Source organism: Mustelus asterias, chromosome 6 (genome assembly GCF_964213995.1).
Source record: "Mustelus asterias chromosome 6, sMusAst1.hap1.1, whole genome shotgun sequence".
Classification (NCBI taxonomy): Eukaryota; Metazoa; Chordata; class Chondrichthyes; order Carcharhiniformes; family Triakidae; genus Mustelus; species Mustelus asterias.
This window is the reverse complement of record NC_135806.1, coordinates 4,481,761-4,503,148: the sequence shown is the minus strand read 5'-3', so window position 1 is coordinate 4,503,148 and position 21,388 is coordinate 4,481,761. Positions and strand designations below refer to the sequence as shown.

The following is a 21,388-nucleotide window of genomic DNA, read 5'->3' as shown; positions in this document are numbered from 1 at the left end:
GGATGTTGCCTGGTCTTGAGCGTGTTGGCTATGAGGAGAGGTTGAATAAACTAGGATTGTTTTCATTGGAAAGATGGAGACTGAGGGGAGACCTGATAGAGGTCTACAAAATTATGAGAGGCACAGACAGGGTGGATAGACTGGGGCTTTTTCCAAGGGTGGAAGTGTCAAGGCGACACAGGTTCAAGGTGAGAGGGGGAAAGTTTAAGGAAGATGTGTGGGGGAAGTTTTTCATGCAGAGAGTGGTGGGTACCTGGAACACGCTGCCAGAGGAGATGGTGGAAGCAGCACATTAGCAACACGAATCTTTTTAGGGATCAAGTCTTTACAGGTACAGAATGGAGAGAGGGATAATCACAGGTTAAAGAGGTGTGAGTTGTCTCAAGCCAGGGCAGTTAGTAGCATTATCTTGCAATTGTGTCTCTGCCTATATATGTTGTGTTTGTGAAGCCACCTCTCCACTCACCGGATGAAGGAGCAGCGCTCCAAAAGCTCGTGATTGGACTTTAACCTGGTGCTGTGAGACTTACTGTGCCTACCCCAGTCCAACGACCCATCTCCACATCAATAAAATGAAAGGATGAAGAAATAAGCAGAGGAATGGTGGAGAAGGAAAGGATGTGAATTAAAGTAAAATCAGGTCCTGAGAGAAAGAGAGAGACTGGTGTGGGGGTTGGTTGGGGGTGTGTGTTCGGGGGACGGACTATTGGATTGGGTAAGAGAGAAAGAAAGAGAGAGAGAGAGATAGATGGAAAGACAGGCAGGAAAAATAATTTGGAAGAAATTGATATTTGGCATTTTTAAAATTCCCAACAACAATTAGTACATGTAGGAACGATACTCATCAGTTTAAATTGCTCCCTTTCCTTGCTGGAGAGATTGATTGGCATTGTATCCATAATTATCAGTTTGTTTTATTTATTAGTGTCACAAATAGGCTTACATTAATACTGCAATGAAGTTACTGTGAAAATCCCCTAGTTGCCACACTCCGACGCCTGTTCGGGTACACTGAGGGAGAATTTAGCACAGCCAATGCACCCAACCAGCACGTCTTTCAGATTGTGGGAGGAAACCGGAGCACCCGGAGGAAACCCACGCAGACACGGGGAGAATGTGCAAAATCCGCACAGACAGTGACCCAAGCCAGGAATCGAACCCGGGTCCCTGGCGCTGTGAGGCAGCAGTGCTAACCACTGTGCCACCGTGCTGCCCATCAGTAAGCCTAAATAGTTGCTTACACTGTTAATTGCCAGCTGCAGTGAGTTTAATGGGCAATTGATATGTATATTCAGCGAGTTCTTAAAAATAGTGGGGAGGCTGAGGGTGGGATGCTGGGAAGCATTCGGGGAATAAGTCAAGCAGCAAGTTCTGGAGATTCACAACTCATAGTGTATCCCCTGAAATCACTGGACAATTTGTTAATTAGTGGCAGGGTGGGTCATTAAGGAACCATTATCATTCCAGAATCTGTCCCAACGTGTTATTGAAGTAATGAATATTATTAATATTGTACGTTCAAGTCAAGTCGTTCAAGTCCTGAAGTCCTCCTGTTTCTTGCGAAGGTTCAAGAACGTTTTGTGGCTGAAGGGAATGACCAATTGAAGTTACTGGTGTTACTCTGCGGTGAGGACGATATGAAACTTCAGCGGGCCGCTGCAGGGGCTGTTGCCATGCTCACCGCTAGTCGGAAGGAACTCTGCCACAAGATGACCCGAGTGGTGAGTGTCCCTTGATTGACAACTCGCAAGACTAGCTCGACTCTGAACAGAAGAGCTGACATTTATGTATCACCTTTCACAGCGTGTCATTAACACTTGACAGCCAGTGATGTACTGAGGAAGTGTTGGTGTTGTTGTAACGTAGGGAAATGAACCTTGAGAAGGCCTCATCTGCCCCCTCGGGTGCACGTTAAAGATCCCACAGCCGCTATTCAAGAATAGGTGGAGTGTTCAGGCCAGTTCTTGTTCTTCAATCCACGTAACTAAAATAAATGAACCGGGATCTTACTGTGCACAAATTGGTTGCTTCATTTGCTACATTACAACAGGGGAAGACTGAAGCCATTGGGCGGAATTTTCCTGTCCCGCTCGCCATGGGAATCGTAGCGAGTGGGGTGGGGGAAGACTATGCAAAGGTCCATTGACCTCGGGTGGAATTTTCCAGTCTAGGGGTGAGCCCGAAAATCCTGCCCATATCCTTACTCCTGCCAAATCCCATTCACCCCTGTGTCGACCTACAGTGACTCCCAGCAATGAACAATGCCTCAAATTTAAAATTCTCCCATTTATTTTCAAATCTCTCCATGGCCGCACCCCTCCCCTTTGTCTCTGTAGCAGTCATGTGACTAATGACATAATCCATTCCTCAGTCACTCAGTGGCACTGGAATCTCTATTGCCCTTATATGGCCATGACTATATTTTGTTTCTCCTGGACTCTCTGCGGTTCCGGTCACTGTGGCACCTCACCACGATTTGCCGTTGTTGGGTCCATTCATTCATTTGAAGAGACGAGAGGACAGCACTGATCCGGGTTTTAAATGGTTTTCTCTTACTGAAAAGAACTTTTAAAAAATAACATGACAGAAGCAGTAAGAAGCAAACTTGGAGACTGGCTTCTAAGCTAAGAACTGAACTGAACTGAACTTGAGCACAAAACTGAACACACACACATTCTAAAATCAAAAATATATTTCAACATTATCTCGTTATTGGAAGTGTTTTTCGTGTGCTGTCTCCAACCCTTATCTTGTGATTGGAAGTGTCCTCCGCAGGCTGTCTCCATCTTAGAAAAACAATCCTTACAGCTGCTATTATGCTGTTGTTTGCCTCCATTGTGTACCCTTCAGGAATGCAGTCACTTTTTAGCTAACCCATCATGCCTTCTGAGTCTACATGTAGTCAAGTTAGCTACAATTGGTCAGCTTAGAAGAGTTAACCCCTACAGTCTAGCACTTAAATGTAATTATACAGAGGCAGAAATATCTTAAAATGAAGTCTTTGCATAGTGAAACCTTTGCATAGATTGAAGCAAACAGGGTGAAGCACACACAGGATCTCTCAGCCATTAACAGATTATAGGGGGATTTCTGAAGGAAACTTGATTGGGCTTTTCTTCCTGTCTTTGTATGCAGACTGCTCAGTGGCTGGAAATCCTGCAGCGACTCTGTATCCACGACAACTTGGAAGTTCAACACCGCGGTCTGGTCATCGCTTTTAACCTGATAACTGCGGACAAGGAAATTGCCAAAAAGCTGATTGAGAGTGAGTTACTGGAGATCCTTACCATCATCGGCAAACTGGAAGGTACCGAAAAACGGCAAGACATCATCAACGTAGCTCGTGACTGCTTGGTAAAAGCAATGGATTACTCTCTTATTAAACCAACATCCCAGTCTGGTATGTAACGGGGAGCCAGTGAAGATGGTTACACAATTAGATCACACTGTGAGAAATAATTGGCCATTTACTCAGAACCATGATCACTCCAGATACTAACTGTTTTTTTTATACTAATTGCTATTTTCACTATGTTACACGGACATTGGAAAATACTTGTCAGAATTATTTTGAACTAGTTGTTAACTTTATTATCGCAACAACATGTTAACTGGAAAACAAACATCGAAAATTAGTTAATGTGCTGTTTTTAATTTCCCAGTTGCATTCTCAGTGTTGCATTTTGAATATCAAGAACTGGAACCTAAGTTTCTGTTTAGCAAATAAAGGGCTTGCTGTTAAACTGCGTGCTTGAATATTTTTTTATTTCCAGGCAAATGCCCATATTCTTCCCAGACTTTGAACAATAACAATCACTTGCATTTACATAACAACTTTGACACAGGAAGCGTTCTGAAGGTGCCTTGCATAGGCGGCACAGGGCTGCCTCACAGCGTCAGGGACCTGGCCTTGGCTGGCTGTCTGTGTGGAGTTTGCACATCCTCCCCGTGTCTGTGGGTGTTTCCTCCAGGAGCTCTGCTTTCCTCCCGCAGTCCAAAGATGTGCAGGTTAGGTGGATTGGCCATGCTAAATTGACCCTTAGTGTGCGTAATGACTTCAATCAGGCCATTGAGGTTGGTCTATTGCAATATGGACTCTCTGATTAAGGAGTCAATTGATGGGCCAATCAGGGAGTCTTTTCCTTGTATTTAACCGGGAGTGCCAGTTCCTCTGGCACTCCCGAAGATAGACTGCTAGCACTCTGTGTACTGCTGTTGGAATTGTAATTAAAGGGAATTTGGTGAAGGGACTTCTGCCTCTGAAGGCATATTACAGTGCCCAAAGATATGTAGGTAAGGTGGATTAGCCAAAGTAAATGTTAGGGGATGGGGGGAGGGGGGCGGGCAGTGGAGTGGGCTTGGGTAAGATGCTCTTTTGGAGAGTCAGTGCAGACTTGATGGGCCAAATGGCCTCCTCCTGCACTGTAGGGATTGTATTCTACTCTATGGAGCAATTATCAAACACAATTTGACACTGAGGTACATAAGGAGATTTTGGATAGATGACCAAACGAGGTGGGTTTTCAGGACCTTCTTAAAGGGAGACATCAGAGAAGTGGAGAGATTGAGGGAGGAGATTCCAGAGCACCAGGTCCAGAGAACTGAAGCTGTGGCTGCCAGTGGTGGAGTGATTAAATTCGGGGATACTCAAGATTCCAGAATGGGAATCTGGGAGTGACAGCGAACAAGAGAGGTAAGACCATGGAGACATTTGTAAATAAGGATGAGGATTTTAAAATGGAGGTGTTGTTGGATGAGGTGCCAGTGTCGGTGAGTGAACACAGCTCGTGATGGATGAATGGGACTTGATGCAATTTGGGGAATAACCAACATTTCCCAGATTTGGGGTACACCAATTTACTGCGGGAACTCGACTGGAAGAAGTTGCAGGATTGGCCGCTCAAACCCCCTCAATTCTCACTGCCTTCAAAACCAATATGAATTAAAACATTGAAAGAAAGACCATGACAAACAAACCAGAGACATAGGAATAGAATTAGGCCATTCAGCCTTCTACCAGATGATGGCTGCTGGCACCAATAACAAAAACAACTGTATGATATTTAATGGATGTTAACACTGAAAGTTTGGGCTCCTGGATACCATGTAGCACATGGTATTATTCATGTGTAGGTTGTTTATGGACCATGTGGAAGAACCACTTACCACATGTGGTGAATTGGGAATCCAGATGTGTGGAATTGCATTGATTAATAGACACCATAGTTCAGCATGTGATCTCAATCCTCATATTTGCACAATGCGTACATGTGAATGTTGGCCTTTTTGACTTCTGCTTAGTCAAAAGGCTATGTTGAGTGTCTTTTTGCACAGAGTGCTAGACCAATTTGATTTGATTTGGGGGGAGTGATTCTCCCAGCCCATTGCACTGCTTGAGTAGGGCTGAGTGACATCAACTGGGTTTATTTTGTGGGCTTCCCGCTTGGCATTATGGCCTCCATGAGTCTCTGCGGCTAAAATTTCCAGAATAATCAGCTCCATGCTGGAAATCAGAGCGAAGCTGAGTACAATATGGAAATCGGGATTTAAGTTTCATTAATGGGCCCGGGACCGAGGTCCCCAGGCCCGCTGGCATCTCTCCCCCCGCCAGAGTGATTCCCACCAATGGGGAAAATGTGACCAAACCTGCTGGAGGGAAGAGAGGCCATTGAGGCCCCCCCAGGAGGTCAGGGGTAAGGGGGTTGTCCCCTGGGAATCACCAGCCTGGCACTCTGGCACTGCCCAAGAGGCAAACTGGCACTGCCCAAGGGTCACCTTGGCACTGCCCACCAGGCATCATGCAGTGCCAAAATGGTGGAGTCAGAGGGGACAGGACCTACTGGATGTGTGGGGCCCATTGGGGGGGAGCGATTGGTGGATGTGGGGGGTTCCCACTACCACTCTGCAGAGATTGCAGGCAGAGGGAGGGAGGACGCTGATCGGGGTTGGCCATCTGGGTTGGGGGGAGTGGGTGGGTGGGAGTGCCAGGGGGTTGGGGCTGGCGGGAGGGTTGGGGAGAATGGGACTCCCCAGAGTGCAGTTGGGACGGTCTGTAGGGGGGGGTGGGGGTGGGGGGGGGGGGGGGGGGGAAGGAAGGTGGGATCGGAGATCAGGGCTGACGGTGGGGTGGGGCGGGTGGTCGGAAGGTCAGCGAAGAGGGGGTTGTGGGGCTGGCCAGCGATTGGGCCGGCCAGCAATCGGAAGGCCAGCATGCATCGATCTCCGCACTGACTACCATTTTCCCACAAACTGGGGACTTAAAGTTTTTTTGAGAGAATCCTGGTCTTGATTTATTATTGTCACATGTATTAGTATACAGTGAAAAGTATTCTTTCTTGTGCACTATACAGACAAAGCATACCATTAGAGAAGGAAAGGAGGGAATGCAGAATGTCGTGTTAGAGTTATAGCTAGGGTGTAGAGAAAGATCAACTTAACGTGAGGTAGGTCCATTCAAAAGTCTGACAGCAGCAGGGAAGAAGCTGTTCTTGAGTTGGTTGATACGTGACCTGACTTTTGTATCTTTTTCCCAACGGAAGAAGGTGGAAGAGAGAGTGTCTCAGGTGCGTGGGGTTCTTGATAATGCTGGCTGCTTTTCTGAGGCAACGGGGAGTGTAGACCATCGAGGCCCCCCCAGGCGGTCAGGGGTAAGGTGGGTGCCCCCTGGGAATTGTCAGCCTGGCAATACCCAAGGGGCAAACTGGCACTGCCCAAGGGATGGGAGTTGATGGATGGGAGGCAGGTTTGCGTGATGGACTGGGCTTCGCTCACAGCCTGTTGTAGTTTCTTCCGGTCCTGGACAGAGCAGGAAGGGTACCAGTAGATTTTTCAATAAATACATATATACAAAATACTTTTCCTGTACCTGTGTGTGGGGTGTTTTGTACCAAACTTAGTGCTTACAGCTAAAACAGTGGTTTGTAACTTAACCTGTGTGCAGCAACTTCTAATAGACAATGCTGTTTAACTGTGCTAACTGGAACAAACCTTTGTTCTGTTCCCTGTAGCTGATATGTTGGATAAGTTCCTGAATTGGATGTTAACGCAATAATCAATGCCAAGTTTCACCCACCCAGTATCTGCCAGCAACAATGACTTGGATGTAAATGCTTGCTGACATCGGTAAACTTTTATTATAACCTTTTAGCCTAGAAATTTGAGCAACTTCTGTATGAGTGAACATGAGTTTGGAGTTGGGCTGTGTGATGTTTTAGCAATGTTAAAGGAGGTCAGAAAGACAGATACTTATGGAATGATGAGAACGATGATGCTGGAGGGAGTCATGACAGCAGTGTAACAGGAAGATAGAAACATGCAAAGGCCATTCAGCCCTTCGAGCCTGCCCTGCCATTCAAGCAGACCACGTTTAACTTGTATCTTAACTCCATCCATTCGTCTTGGCCTCAAATCCCTTGCTACACATACCTACAAAAATCTATCAATCCTAGTTCTGAAATTTTCTTTGGCTGTTGTGTGGGGAGAGAGTTCCAGATTTCCATTCCCCTTTGTGTGAAGAAGTGCTTCCTGACATCACCCTAAAGGACCCTGGTCGAATTTTAAGGTTTGAAATTTAATTTGCCCCATTAAAACCCTTGCATCATTTTAAAGACTTCGACCTGATCACCCCCATCCTTGCTCTCTTTTCTGGGGAAAGGAACTCCAATCTTTCTGGATGTTGAAAATACCAAGACCGCAGAGGAAAGCGGTATAGGAAGGCTCCTAGGAAGACAGAGAAGAAATGGGAGAAGTCAGAAGCAAGATGATAAGGTCAGGTATAGTAACGGGCTACGTCCGAGTCAATTCCGTATTCGGTAGGTTATTCAATGATCAGATGTGTTGTCTCAAGGGATCATTAATTTTTGCAAAACTAAACCAGCTTCTGGATTTGAGGCCATTGATATAGAACTTTCCAGTGCAGAAATAGGCCATTCAGCCCAACTGGTCCCTGCTGGTGTACACTCTCCACATTAACTTCCTCCTACACAATTCATTTCAGCCTAACTTTCTGGGGAGTGATCTGCTGGAAAATTTAATTTGATTTGAGTTGATTTATTATTGTCACATGTATTAACATACAGTGAAAAGCATTGTTTCTTGTGCGCTATACAGACAAAGCATACCGTTCATAGAGAAGAAAAGGAGAGAGTGCAGAATGTAGTGTTACATTCATAGCTAGGGTGTAGAGAAAGATCAACTTAATGCAAGATACGTCCATTCAAAAGTCTGACGGCAGCAGGGAAGAAGCTGTTCTTGAGTAGGTTGGTATGCGACCTCAGCCTTTTTTTCCGACGGAAGAAGGTGGAAGAGAGAATGTCCGGGGTGTGTGGGGTCCTTAATTATGCTGGCTGCTTTGCCGAGGCAGCGGGAAGTGTAGACAGAGTCAACGGATGATGTGAGATGCTCAGGTGAATAACTAGGCTAACCAAGATTCACAATTCTAGTCCCGTTCTCAACAATTGCATCATGGGCCTAACCTATTACCAGCCCAGACAAAACAACCCAGTTAGTGAGCATGAGGACCGGCGGAACATTGTTGCTCCACGGAGAGTGAGAACCAACATTCGGCAAATGGATGGCAGCGGTATAACGAAAGATCCTCTGTACAGTGTATTGGCTACCATCCCGGGCGTCCATACTTCAGCTACAAGGACAATTGCAGGTGAGATATGAAGATAAAGTCATAGAGTCATAGAGGTTTACAGCATGGAAACAGACCCTTTGGCCCAACTTGTCCATGCCTCCCTTTTTTTTAAAACCCCTAAGCTAGTCCCAATTGCCCGCATTTGGCCCATGTCCCTTTTTACCCATCTTACCCATGTCTAATTCCTTTTTAAAAGACAAAATTGGACCCACCTCTACTACTACCTCTGGCAGCTTGTTCCAGACACTCACTACCCTCTGTGTGAAAAGATTGCCCCTCTGGATCTTTTTCTATCACTCCATTCTCACCTCAAACCTATGCCCTCTAATTTTAGACTCCCATACCTTTGGGAAAATATATTGACTATCGAGCTGATCTATGCCTCTCATTATTTTATAGACCTCTATAAGATCACCCCTCAGCCTTCTACGCTCCAGAGAAAAAAATCCCAGTCTATTCAGCCTCTCCTTATAACTCAAACCATCAAGTCCCAGTAGCATCCGAGTAAATCTTTTCTGCACTCTTTCTAATTTAATAATATCCTTTCTGTAATAGAGTGACCAGAACTGTACGCAGTATTCCAAGTTGGCCTTACCAATATCTTGTACAACTTCAACAAGACGTCCCAACTTCTGTATTCAATGAAGGACATTGACACTGATAACAGGGAGACCTTCACTGACGGCCGTGACTTCTGGGGGCTAACTGTTGAGAATGACATTGAAGAAGCAGAAAGAAACAAAATTCTCAGCTGGTCGAGGTGAGAACCCAGAAAGCAGAGGCCAGCAAATCATGCTCCTTCTCACCATCCCCCTCTGCAGCAAGTGGGGAGGCGATGGCCTAGTGGTATTATCGCTAAACTATTAATCCAGAAACTCAGCTAATGTTCTGGGGACCTGATTCGAATCCCACCACGCTAAAAGCAAAATACTGAGGATGGTGGAACCTGAAACAAAAACAGAAAATGCTGGAAAATCTCAGTGGGTCTGACAGCATCTGTGGGGAGAGAATAGAGCCAATGTTTAAAATCTAGATGACGAGACTAGTGCTCTGACGAAGGGTCATCCAGACTCAATGTTGGCACTATTCTCTCCCCATAGATGCTGTCAGACCTGCTGAGATTTTCCAGCATTTTCTGTTTTTGAATCCCACCACGGCAGATGGGTGAATGTGAATTCAATAAGAAAATATCTGGAGTTAAGAATCTACTGATGATTGTGAAACCGTTGTCAGAAAAACCCATCTGGTTCACTAATGACCTATAGGGAAGGAAATCTGCCGTCCTTCCCTGGTCTGGCCTACATGTGACTCCAGAGCCACAGCAATGTAGTTGACTCTCAACTGCCCTCGGGCAATTAGGGATGGGCAATAAATGCTGGCCAGCCAGTGACGCCCATGTCCCACGAATGAATAAATAAAAACAGGTTGAAAGCAAATTACTGCGGATTTTGGAATCTGAAACTAAAAGAGAAAATGCTGGAAAATCTCAGCAGGTCTGGCAGCATCTGTAAGGAGAGAAAAGAGCTGACGTTTCGAGTCCAGATGACCCTTCGTCAAAGTTCAAAATAAAGCAAGTGATGTTTAACGCAGAGTGGAGCCCCTGAGGGCAATCCTTAACTAGAGTTGGCCATCACAATGCAAAAACCATCCTGTTTAATGAGATCAAAAGCTGCCACATTTAAAGGAGAAACCAGATCATCAACTCCTCTGCAACACTATGTAATCTTCAAGATTGATGTCTCTGTTCCAGTTTGAGTTTAGTTATTGGTTATTTGCCACCTGTTCCTTGGTAACAGAAGAATACAGAGCTACAGGAATGTGCCTGAAGGGTATATCTTATCACCCATATGCCTGAGTGCATTCCACTCATATCAGAGCCGCAAGTGAATGCTCCATTTAAATACCTTGCCTTCAACACTAGTACATTATGTCCGGCAATTGCAGTGTGTCTTAGATTTTTTAAAAGTCCATTGTTATTTCTGCAGGTTTTCAAGAAAGGAAGTATGGATCAGGATTTAACTTGATTGACAAGTTCAGAATAATAAAATGGCACGAGGAAGGGGCCCATGTGGCTATCGCACAAATGCTTCCCAAACCGATCTGCGTTTTAATCCATGCTTCGCACAGAGATTCAGTAACGATTGATACAAAAATAGTGTCAGCCCCGGGAAAATCAGCACACGCCTGGCTGTCAAAAGATTTAAGTCATTAATTACTTCAGGTTTAAGGTTTCAGTAATGTTTCTGGAACAAGTTAACAACTTCCTAATCCCGGTTCTGAGCCTCCAACTCTCTTCTGCGACTGTCTCCGTGACTGTGGTTATCACAATGGCTCCAACTCAGGATGGCACTCTGTGTCCGCATTGAAGGAGTGTTGCACTGTCAGAGGTGTTGTGCGGGATCTAATGGCCTCGCTCGGGTGAGACCGGAAATTCCCACCCAAGGTCAACAGAGGTTTCTGTTGTCAGACCCTCGCCTGCTCCGATTCCGTGGCAGGCAAGGTGGTAGAGTTCCAGCCACTATCTTTCAGATGAATCCCAACCTGGGCGGCACGGTGGCACAGTGGTTAGCTCTGCTGCCTCACAGCGCCAGGGACCCGGGTTCAATTCCCGGCTTCAGTCACTCTCTATGTGGAGTTTGCACATTCTCCCTGTGTCTGCGTGGGTTTCCTTCAGGTGCTCCGGTTTCCTCCCACACTCCAAAGATGTGCAGATTAGGTTGATTGGACATGCTAAATTGCCCCTTAGTGTCAGGGGGACTAGCTCGGGTAAATGCATGGGGTTATGGGGATAGGGCCTAGGTGGGATTGTGGTCAGTGCACACTCGATGGGCTGAATGGCCTCCTACTGCACTGTAGGATTCTATGACTCTATGATTCTATGAAATGTTAAACCGAGGCCCCATCTTCCTTCTCAAGAGGATAGGGAAGATCATGCAGCCAGTGTTTTAGAGGAGAACTGGGGAGTTTGTACTGTGGTCCTGATCAGTATCTATCCCTCAACCAACATCGCAATAAAACAGATTATCTGGTCATTATCACATTGCTGTTAGTGGGATCCTGCTGTGCACATAATGACTGCTATGTTTCCTGCATTACAACAGTGAGTGTACTTCAGAAATAAGTTAGCTGTGACACTTTGGGATATTCTGCGTTTGTGAAAGGTGCCAAATAAATCAAGTCTTGGCTTAATTCAACAAATTCAAAGGTTTACCAGACTGAATCCTGGGATGGCGGGACTGATGCACGAGGAGAGATCGAGTTGGTTAGGATTGTATTTGCTGGAGTTCAGGAGAGTGAGGACGGTCAGTACATAAGAACATAAGAACTAGGAGCAGGAGTAGGTCATCTGGCCCCTCAAGCCTGCTCCGTCATTCAATAAGATCATGGCTGATCTTTTTGTGGATTCAGCTCCACTTACCTGCCCGCTCACTTTAATTCCTTTACTGTTCAAAAATTTACCTATCCTTGCCTTAAAAACATTCAATGAGGTAGCCTCAACTGCTTCACTAGGCAGGGAATTCCACAGATTCACAGCCCTTTGTGTGAAGAAGTTCCTCCTCAACTCAGTCCTAAATCTGCTTCCCCTTATTTTGAGGCTATGCCCCCTAGTTCTAGTTTCACCCACCAGTGGAAACAACTTCCCTGCTTCTATCTTATCTATTCCCTTCATAATCTTATATATTTCTATAAGATCTCCCCTCATTCTTCTGAATTCCAATGAGTATCGCCCCAGTCTACTCAGTCTCTCCTCATAAGCCAACCCTCTCAACTCCAGAATCAACCTAGTGAATCTCCTCTGCACCCCCTCCAGTGCCAGTATATCCTTTCTCAAGGAAGGAGACCAAAACTGTACACAGTACTCCATGTGTGGCCTCACCAGCACCTTATACAGCTGCAACATAATCTCGCTGTTTTTAAACTCCATTCCTCTAGCAATGAAGGACAAAATTCCATTTGCCTTCTTAATTACCTGCTGCACCTGCAAACCAACTCCTTGAAATTCCTGCACAAGGACACCCAGGTCCCTCTGCATAGCAGCATGCTGCAATTTTTTACCATTTAAATAATAGTCCATTTTGCTGTTATTCCTACCAAAATAGATGACCTCACATTTACTAACATTGTACTCCATCTGCCAGACACTCGCCCACTCACTTAGATTATCTATATCCCTTTGCAGACTTTCAGCGTCCTCTGCACACTTCGTTCTGCCACTCATCTTAGTGTCATCTGCAAATTTTGACACACTACACTAGGTCCCCCAACTCCAACTCATCTCTGTAAATTGTTAGCAATTGCGGTCCCAACACTGATTGATCCCTGAGGCACACCACTAGTCACTGATCGCCAACCAGAAAAACACCCATTTAACCCAACTCTTTGCTTTCTGTTAGTTAACCAATCCTCTATCCATGCTAATACATTACCCGTAACACCGTGCACCTTTATCTTATGTAGCAGTCTTTGGTGCGGCACCTTGTCAAATGCCTTCCGGAAATCCAGATACACCACATCCACAGGTTCCTCATTGTCCACTGCACATGTAATGTTCTCAAAGAATTCCACCAAATTAGTCAAACATGACCTGCCCTTCATGAACCCATGCTGCGTCTTACCAATGGGACAATTTATATCCAGATGTCTCGCTATTTCTTCCTTAATGATAGATTCAAGCATTTTTCCTACTACAGAAGTTAAGCTAACCGGCCTATAGTTACCTGCCTTTTGTCTACCTCCTTGTTTAAATAGTGGCGTCACATTTGCTGTTTTCCAATCTGCGGAAACCACCCCAGAGTCCAGCGAATTTTGGTAAATTACCACTAGTGCATTTGCTATTTCTCCCGCCATCTCTTTTAGTCCCTGGGATGCATTCCATCAGGGCCAGGAGACTTGTCTACCTTTAGCCCCATTAATTTACCCAACACTACCTCTTTCGTGATAATGATAGTTTCAAGGTTCTCACCTGCCATAGTCTTCCTGTCATCAATTTTTGATGACAGGAAGTACTGGGAATAGAAACCTATAAAATACTAACAGGACTAGACAGGGTAGATACAAGAAGGATGTTCCTGATGGTGGGGGCATCCAGAACCCAAGATCACAGTCTGAGGATACAGGGTAGATCATTTAGGACAGAGATGACGAGAAATCTCTTCACCTAGAGAGCGGTGAGCCTGTGGAATTTGCTGCCACAGAAAGCAATTGAGGCCAAAACATTGTATGTTTTTCAGAAAGAAGTTAGGTATTGCACTTATATTTAGGTAAGTATAGCTAAGGTAAATGCATAGGGTTATGGGGATAGGGCCTGGGTGAGATTGTGGTTGGTGCAGACTTGATGGGCTGAATGGCCTCCTTCTGTAGGATACTATTCTATCTATGAACTTGGGGTGAAGGGGATCGAAGGAAATGTGGGGGGGAAGGAGGATCAGGTTATTGAATTGGAATTCAGCCATGATCATAATGAATGGCGGAGCAGGTTCAAAAGGCCGAATGACCTCCTCCTGCTCCTATTTTCTATGTTTCTATGTTTTTAATCCCGTCTGTACTTAAAGTTGACAAGGCACCAGGATTGATAAGATGTATCTAAGGATACTGAAGGACATGAGTGTGGAAATTGCAGGGGGGCAGTGGCCATAATTTCAAATGATCAAAAAACCTTGTTCACAAATGGCTGTAAAGATAAACCCAGCACCTACTGGCTGGTCAGTTTAACCTACATGGCGGGGATACTTTTAGAAATGATAATTTGGAGCAAAATTATGTCACTTGGCTAAATGTGGGTTAATTAAGTAAAGTCAGCACACATATTTATCCAAAGTGCTTGAATTTTTTGATGAGGTGACAGAGGGTTCTGAGGGCAATGCTGTTGACATGGTGTACATGGACTTCTCAAAAGCATTTTGTCACACAACAGACTCGTGAGAAAGATTCGAGCGCATGGAATAAATGTAGCAACACAGATACAAAATGGGTTGAGTGACAGGGAACAAAGAGCATGAACAGTTGTTTTTGGGTCTGGAGGAAAGTTTAAAGTGGAGTCCCTCACGGGCCGGTGTTAGCATTCCTGCTGTCCCTGAGATAAGTTAATAACCTAGATGTTGGTCTACAAGGAACAATTTCACAATTTGCAGATGATATGAAACTTGGATGTATTGTGAACCATGAGGAAGATAGCATAGAACTTCCAAAGGACATAAAGGTGGAACGGGTAGACAAGTTGCAGATGAAATTCAATCCAATAAAACATGAAGTGAGTGGTGTTGGTCGGAAGAACACAGAGAGACAGAAAAACATAAAACGTATAATTCTAATGGGGGTGCAGGAGCAGAGGAATCAGGGTGTATACATGGATAGATCATTGAAGGTGGCAGGACAGGTGGAGAGAGCAGTTAATAAAGCATACAGTATCCTAGGCTTTGTAATCAGTGGCACAGAGTACAAAAGCAAGGAAATTATGTTCAACCCATATAAAACCCTGGTTCAGCCTCAACTGGAGTATTGGGTCCAGTTCTGGACACCACACTTTAGGGAGGATGTGAAGGTGTTGGAGATGTGCAGAGAGGATTCATGAGAATGGTTCCATGGATGAGGGTCTTTAGTTCTGGTAGATAGTTTGGGGAAATTAAAATTGTTTTTCTTGGAGAAGGTTGAGGGGAGATTTGACAGAGGTGTTTACAACCATGAGGAATTGAGACAGAGTAGATAAGGCAAAAGTGTTCCCATTGGTGGGTCACCTCTGAGCTGAAGGGCACAGATTTAAAGTAAGTGGTAAAAGAAGCAATGGTGACACAGTGGGTGGTTAGGATCTGGGATGTACTGTCTGAGAGTGTGGTGGAGACAGATTCTCACAGTGGGTGGTTAGGATCTGGAATGTACTGTCTGAGAGTGTGGTGGAGACAGATTCTCACAGTGGGTGGTTAGGATCTGGAATGTACTGTCTGAGAGTGTGGTGGAGACAGATTCTCACAGTGAGTGGTTAGGATCTGGAATGCACTGTCTGAGAGTGCGGTGGAAGCTGAATCAATTGAAGCTTTCACAGGGAAATTCACAAGGCATCATTATCTGAAAAAGACATTTTTCCCAGGGCCGCAGGGGAAAGGCGAGCAAGTAGTTCCAGGTGAATTGTTTCTTCAGAGGGCCATCACTGACGCAACAGGCCAAATGGCCTCTTTCTGTGCTGCAACCATTCTAAGATTCCAAGTTTTCACGTCCTTCCATTGGTCTGCCCCTTGTTATCGCCGTAATCTCCTCTCAGCCGAAATTCCTGTGCAATCTCTGCCCTCCTTTAGTTCTGGCCTTCCTGATGTTCATCACTAGCACAGGTGGCCGTACTGGACCATGAGCTCTGGAATCCCCTTCTGAAACCTCTCCATCTCTCTTCTCCTTTCAAACCATCCTTAAAACCATGGCCATGCTTATTAGGCCCTGCCTGAAGATTCCCTTATGTGGCTCAGTGACTAGGTTTGATTGAGAATGCTAAATGGGATGTTTTACTATTTTGGGTGCAGAATCAGAGAGGGAGATGAGGAGAAGCTTGAAAAGATGTCGATATTATTCTGAGAACAGGGGAGTTCCAAACGCACTCAACACACATCACTGGCGGCACGGTGGCACAGTGGTTAGCAATGCTGCCTCACAGCGCCAGGGACCCTGGTTCGATTCCTAGCTTGGGTCACTGACTGTGCAGAATCTGCATGTTCTCCCCATGGCTGGGTGCTCCGGTTTCCTCCCACAGTCCGAAAGACGTGCTGGTTAGGTGTATTGGCCATGCTAAATTCTCCATCAGTGTACCCGAACAGGCGCGGGACTGTGGCGACTGGGGGATTTTCACAGTAACTTCATTGTAGTGTTAATGTAAGCCTACTTGTGACGAACAAATATACTTAATAACAAATATGGATTTTCTGGTCATTTTTGCGTGGCTGGTTGTGGGATCTTGCTGTGTGTAAATTGGCTCCTGTGTGGACTACAGCAGTGACTGTACTTCCCAAAATACTTCATTGCTTGTAAATGCCTTGGGGCACCTTGATGGTCAAGAAAGGTGCTCCAGAAATGCATGCTCTTTTTAACTCCCCAGCCACCCCATTACCAGCCTTCAAATGAAACTTAGAATGTTCTGATATTGAACTGTGAGGAGAATATCTATGCCAAGGTTTTCAATGGACAAAGTAATCAATACTCCAGCCTTTCACCTCAAAGCTTTCCCCGTTCACTTGTAAGTGCAAGATTGGTGGTGTAATGGATAGTGAAGAAGGTTATCTCCGATTGCAACGGGATCTTGATCAATTGGACCAGTGGGCTGACGAATGGCAGATGGAGTTTAATTTAGATAAAAGCGAGGTGATGCATTTTGGTAGATTGAACCAGGGCAGGACTTACTCAGTTAATGGTAGGGCGTTGGGGAGAGTTACAGAACAAAGAGATCTAGGGGTACAGGTTCATAGCTCCTTGAAAGTGGAGTCACAGGTGGACAGAGTGGTGAAGAAGGCATTCAGAATGTTTGGTTTCATTGGACAGAACATTGAATACAGGAGTGGGACGTCTTGTTGAAGTTGTACAAGACATTGGTAAGGCCACGCTTGGAATACTGTGTACAATTCTGGTCACCCTATTACAGAAAGGATATTATTAAACTAGAAAAGAGTGCAGAAATGATTTACTAGGATGCTACCGGGGCTTGATGGTTTGAGTTATAAGGAGAGGCTGGATAGACTGGGACTTTTTTCTCTGGAGTGTAGAAGGCTGAGGGGTGACCTTATAGAGGTCTATAAAATAATGAGGGACATGGATCAGCTAGATAGTCAATATATTTTCCCAAAGGTAGGGGAGTCTAAAACTAGAGGGCATAGGTTTAAGGTGAGAGGAGAGAGATACAAAAGTGTCCAGAGGGGCAATTTTTTCAGACGGTGGTGAGTGTCTGGAACGAGCTGCCAGAGGTAGTAGTAAAGGCGGGTACAATTTTGTCTTTTAAAAAGCATTTAAACAGTTACATGGGTACGATGGGTATAGGGGGATATGGGCCAAATGCGGACAATTGGGATTAGCTTAGGGGTTTAAAAAAAAAAGGATGACATGGACAAGTTGGGCCAAAGGGCCTATTTCCATGCTGTAAACCTCTATGACTCTAAGTCAGCAGTCTGCCAGTGTTTGACATGGGAAACTGTAATTGTTGTTTACTGGGGTCACGTTGACTACAACAGGAAACATTCCATTACTGTTGCCAGAACTCTCTCTAGACTTATAACTGACTGACAATCCTAATCAGTGAACAGGAAACCATCAAGATTGAAGAGGAAACAAGATCAACTCGGTCAAGTGGAAGATGGGAGAGGCTGCAGGTGACAAAGGAAAGGAAGACGGGTGTGTGTCAGAGGTTAGCATCTCAAATGAAAGACAGCACCTCTGACAGTGCAGCACTCCCTCAGTACTGACCCTCTGACAGTGCAGCACTCCCTTGGTACTGACCCTCTGACAGTGCAGCACTCCCTCAGCACTGACCCTCTGACAGTGCAGCACTCCCTCAGTACTGACCCTCTGACAGTGCAGCACTCCCTCAGCACTGACCCTCTGACAGTGCAGCACTCCCTCAGCACTGACCCTCTGACAGTGCGGCACTCCCTCAGTACTGACCCTCTGACAGTGCGGCACTCCCTCAGTACTGACCCTCTGACAGTGCGGCACTTCTTCAGCTAAGGTCCTTCTAACAGTCTATTTTAATGTTGGTACTGCACTGGGATTGTTAATTTGGATTTTGTGCTTAGATTGTGGGAGTGGGGCTTGAAGACGCAGCACTCTGACTCTGAGAAGAGGGTGATATTATGGTGAGGGTGACACCATTCCTTCTGAGCTGCTGAATTTCCCTTCGACAGAATGAAATCTGCTCAGTGTGAACTCAGTAGTGTGAGGTTTTCCTGCACGTTTGCTGCAGGATTGCTTCGTGTGCTCAGGAATCCCCTCACTTACACATTCGATGTTGGTCTATGTGCAAAGGAGGGAAGCATGGTTGGTAGCGATGCAAATAAATCTGTGCAGCAATTGACTTTGAGATATTTGAGCCTTTTGTATTTTGAATTCTGTGTGGAATTGATTATACCACCACCATTAAATGCAGGAGCATTCCTCGATACCACAAACACATTAATCCAAACCAATTCCAAGGGAGGGTCAGTTTGAGAACCCATTATTTATGCCATCTGCTTTCTCCAGGAGAAACCTTGCCTAAACTCACTTCAAATTATAAAATCTTTAGCTCTTCACAGTGCAGTAAGATGGGGCTTTAATGAAAGGAAGAAATTGCATCTATATAGCACCTGGCATCTCAAATCACTGTGCACCCAATATCCAGGCTTGGGCTGACAAGTGGCAAGTAACATTCACGCCACACAAATGCCAGGGAATGACCATCACCAATGAGAGACACTCTAACCACCCTTCCCTTGACATTCAATGGTCAAGATCCTTGGGGTTACCATTGACCAGAGGCTCAACTGGACTCGCCACATAACACAATGGCTACAAGAGCAGGTCAGAGGCTAGTAACACAGCAGCGAATGACTCACCTCCTGACTCCCCAAAGCCTATTTGCCATCTACAAGGCACAAATCAGGAGTGTGATGGAATACTCCACACTTGCCTGGATGGGTGCAGCTCCAACAACACTCAAGAAGCTTGACACCATCCAGGACAAAGTAGCCCGCAAGCATTCCATATCCACAAGCATTCACTCCCTCTACCACCAATGCTCAGTAGCAGCAGTGTGTACTATCTACAAGATTCACTGCAGCAATTTTCCAAAGATCCTGAGACAGCACCTTCCAAACCCACGACCATTTCCATTTAGAAGGACAAGGACAGCAGATACATGGGAACACCACCATCTGCAAGTTCCCCTCCAAGCCACTCACCATCCTGACTTGGAAATATATCGCCGTTCCTTCACAGTTGCTGGGTCAAAATCCTGGAATTCCCTCCCTAACGGAATTGTGGATCAACCCACAGCACGGGGACTGCGGCGATTCAAGAAGACAGCTCACCACCACCTTCTCAAGGACAACTAGGGATGGGCAATAAATGCTGGCCAGCCAGCGACACCCATGTCCCATGAAAGAATTTTTAAAAGTAGTTCAGAAGGGTGGTCACTGTTGGAACACAATAAATGCAACAGCCAATTTGTAGAATCATAGAATCCCTACAGTACAAAAGGGGGCCATTCGGCCCATCGAGCCTGCAGTGACAACAATCCACCCAGGCCCTATCCCTGTAACACCATGTATTTACCCTGCTAATTCCCCCTGACACTAAGGGACAATTTAGCATGGCCAATCCACCTAACCTACACATCTTTGGACTGTGGGAGGAAACTGGAGCACCCGGAGGAAAGACACAGGGAGAACATACAAACTCCACATAGACAGTTACCGGAGACCGGAATCGAACCTGGGTCCTTGGCACTGTGATGCAGCAATGCTAACCACTCTGCCACCCTGCTGTACACAGCAAGATCCCACAAACAGCCATGTGATAATGGATGGATAATCAATTTTTAGTGGTGTTATCAGGTTTAAGCCACAACGAGAGGACTGCATTCCCTCAGTACAGCACTGTGGGTGCCAACTCTGAATGTTGAGTTCACATCTCTGGAGTGGGACTCACAGTATAAGGTAATATCATATATATAAGGTGTTGAGGGGACCTGATAGGGTAGATACCAGTAGGACGTTTCTACTCCACTCCAGGGAGGGACTAGAACCAGGAGACACTGCATCAGATCAAGAAGTCCACTGCTTCAGACAGAGATGAGGAGAACTTTATTTTCTCTCAGAGGGTCACTAGTCCGTTGAATTCTCTTCCCCATAGAATTGTGGAGACTGGGTCACTGAATATATTGAAGGCTGAGTTAGACAGATATTCAATAGGGAGTCAGGAGTTATGAACATAGAACATAGAACATTACAGCGCAGAACAGGCCCTTCGGCCCACGATGTTGCACCGACCAGTTAAAAAAAAAAAAAAAAAATTCCATGTTGCCATCTCCCCACTGCAGTGGGGAGATGGCAACATGGAATTGAGACCACCACGTGACATCAACCATGATGTGGAGCAGGCTTGAAGGGCCGAATGGCCTACTCCTGCTCCTGAGAGCTATGTTCCTATGTTTAAGTTGAGTGTGAGCCACTCAGACATGGCTGGCACCTGGAACTAATAACACTGAAGTGCTGTCAATGTTAATAAATCACAGGAAAAAACAAGGAAAAGCCTTTTGAGTAGAAGAATTATATCCTTAGCACAATGTTTGAAGTGGAAACTATGTTTAATATAATTTATCTGAAGTGACCTCTCTGTTGTATTTTCACAATAGCAGGCTATATAAACAGCACAGAAATAGGTCATCCAGCCTGACTGGTGTATGCTAGCATTACTGTCCCACACTATATGCAGTTTTCATTCTCAGGTAAAGCCGAGATGAATCAGTTATTGGAACCACAAATGTTTCAGATCAAACCCAATCGCACCTTATACTAATTAATTCCAGTGCATAATCTTACAAAGAAGCTATCTCCCTGCACAGTCAGCGGCACTTGCACAGCCTGTACACAAGTATTTGTGCAATCCTTGCACACAGCTCGCTGGCACAAAAAGTGAAGGCTTCATTACACGGTGGCACAGTGGTTCGCACCGCTGCCTCACCAGGGACCTGGGTTCAATTCCCGGCTTGGGTCACTGTCTGTGTGAAGTTTGCACGTTCTC

The 21,388-nt window shown here is 45.5% G+C and overlaps 1 protein-coding gene across 5 annotated transcripts in view; it reads left to right on the top strand.

The window, feature by feature from the left end:
• Positions 1–3,743, top strand: part of unc45b (unc-45 myosin chaperone B) — a 61,106-nt gene extending 57,363 nt beyond the window's left edge. For 3 of the 5 annotated variants that reach the window (XM_078213964.1, XM_078213963.1, XM_078213965.1), the window contains exons 19-20: positions 1,566–1,721; positions 3,136–3,743. In XM_078213964.1, the coding sequence (XP_078070090.1) occupies positions 1,566–1,721; positions 3,136–3,408 (429 nt within the window). In that variant the 3' untranslated portion in view covers positions 3,409–3,743. The remainder of the gene's footprint in view (positions 1–1,565; positions 1,722–3,135) is intronic. The other 2 variants (XM_078213967.1, XM_078213966.1) reach the window with 1 other exon arrangement.
• The last annotated feature ends 17,645 nt before the right edge of the window (positions 3,744–21,388 follow it).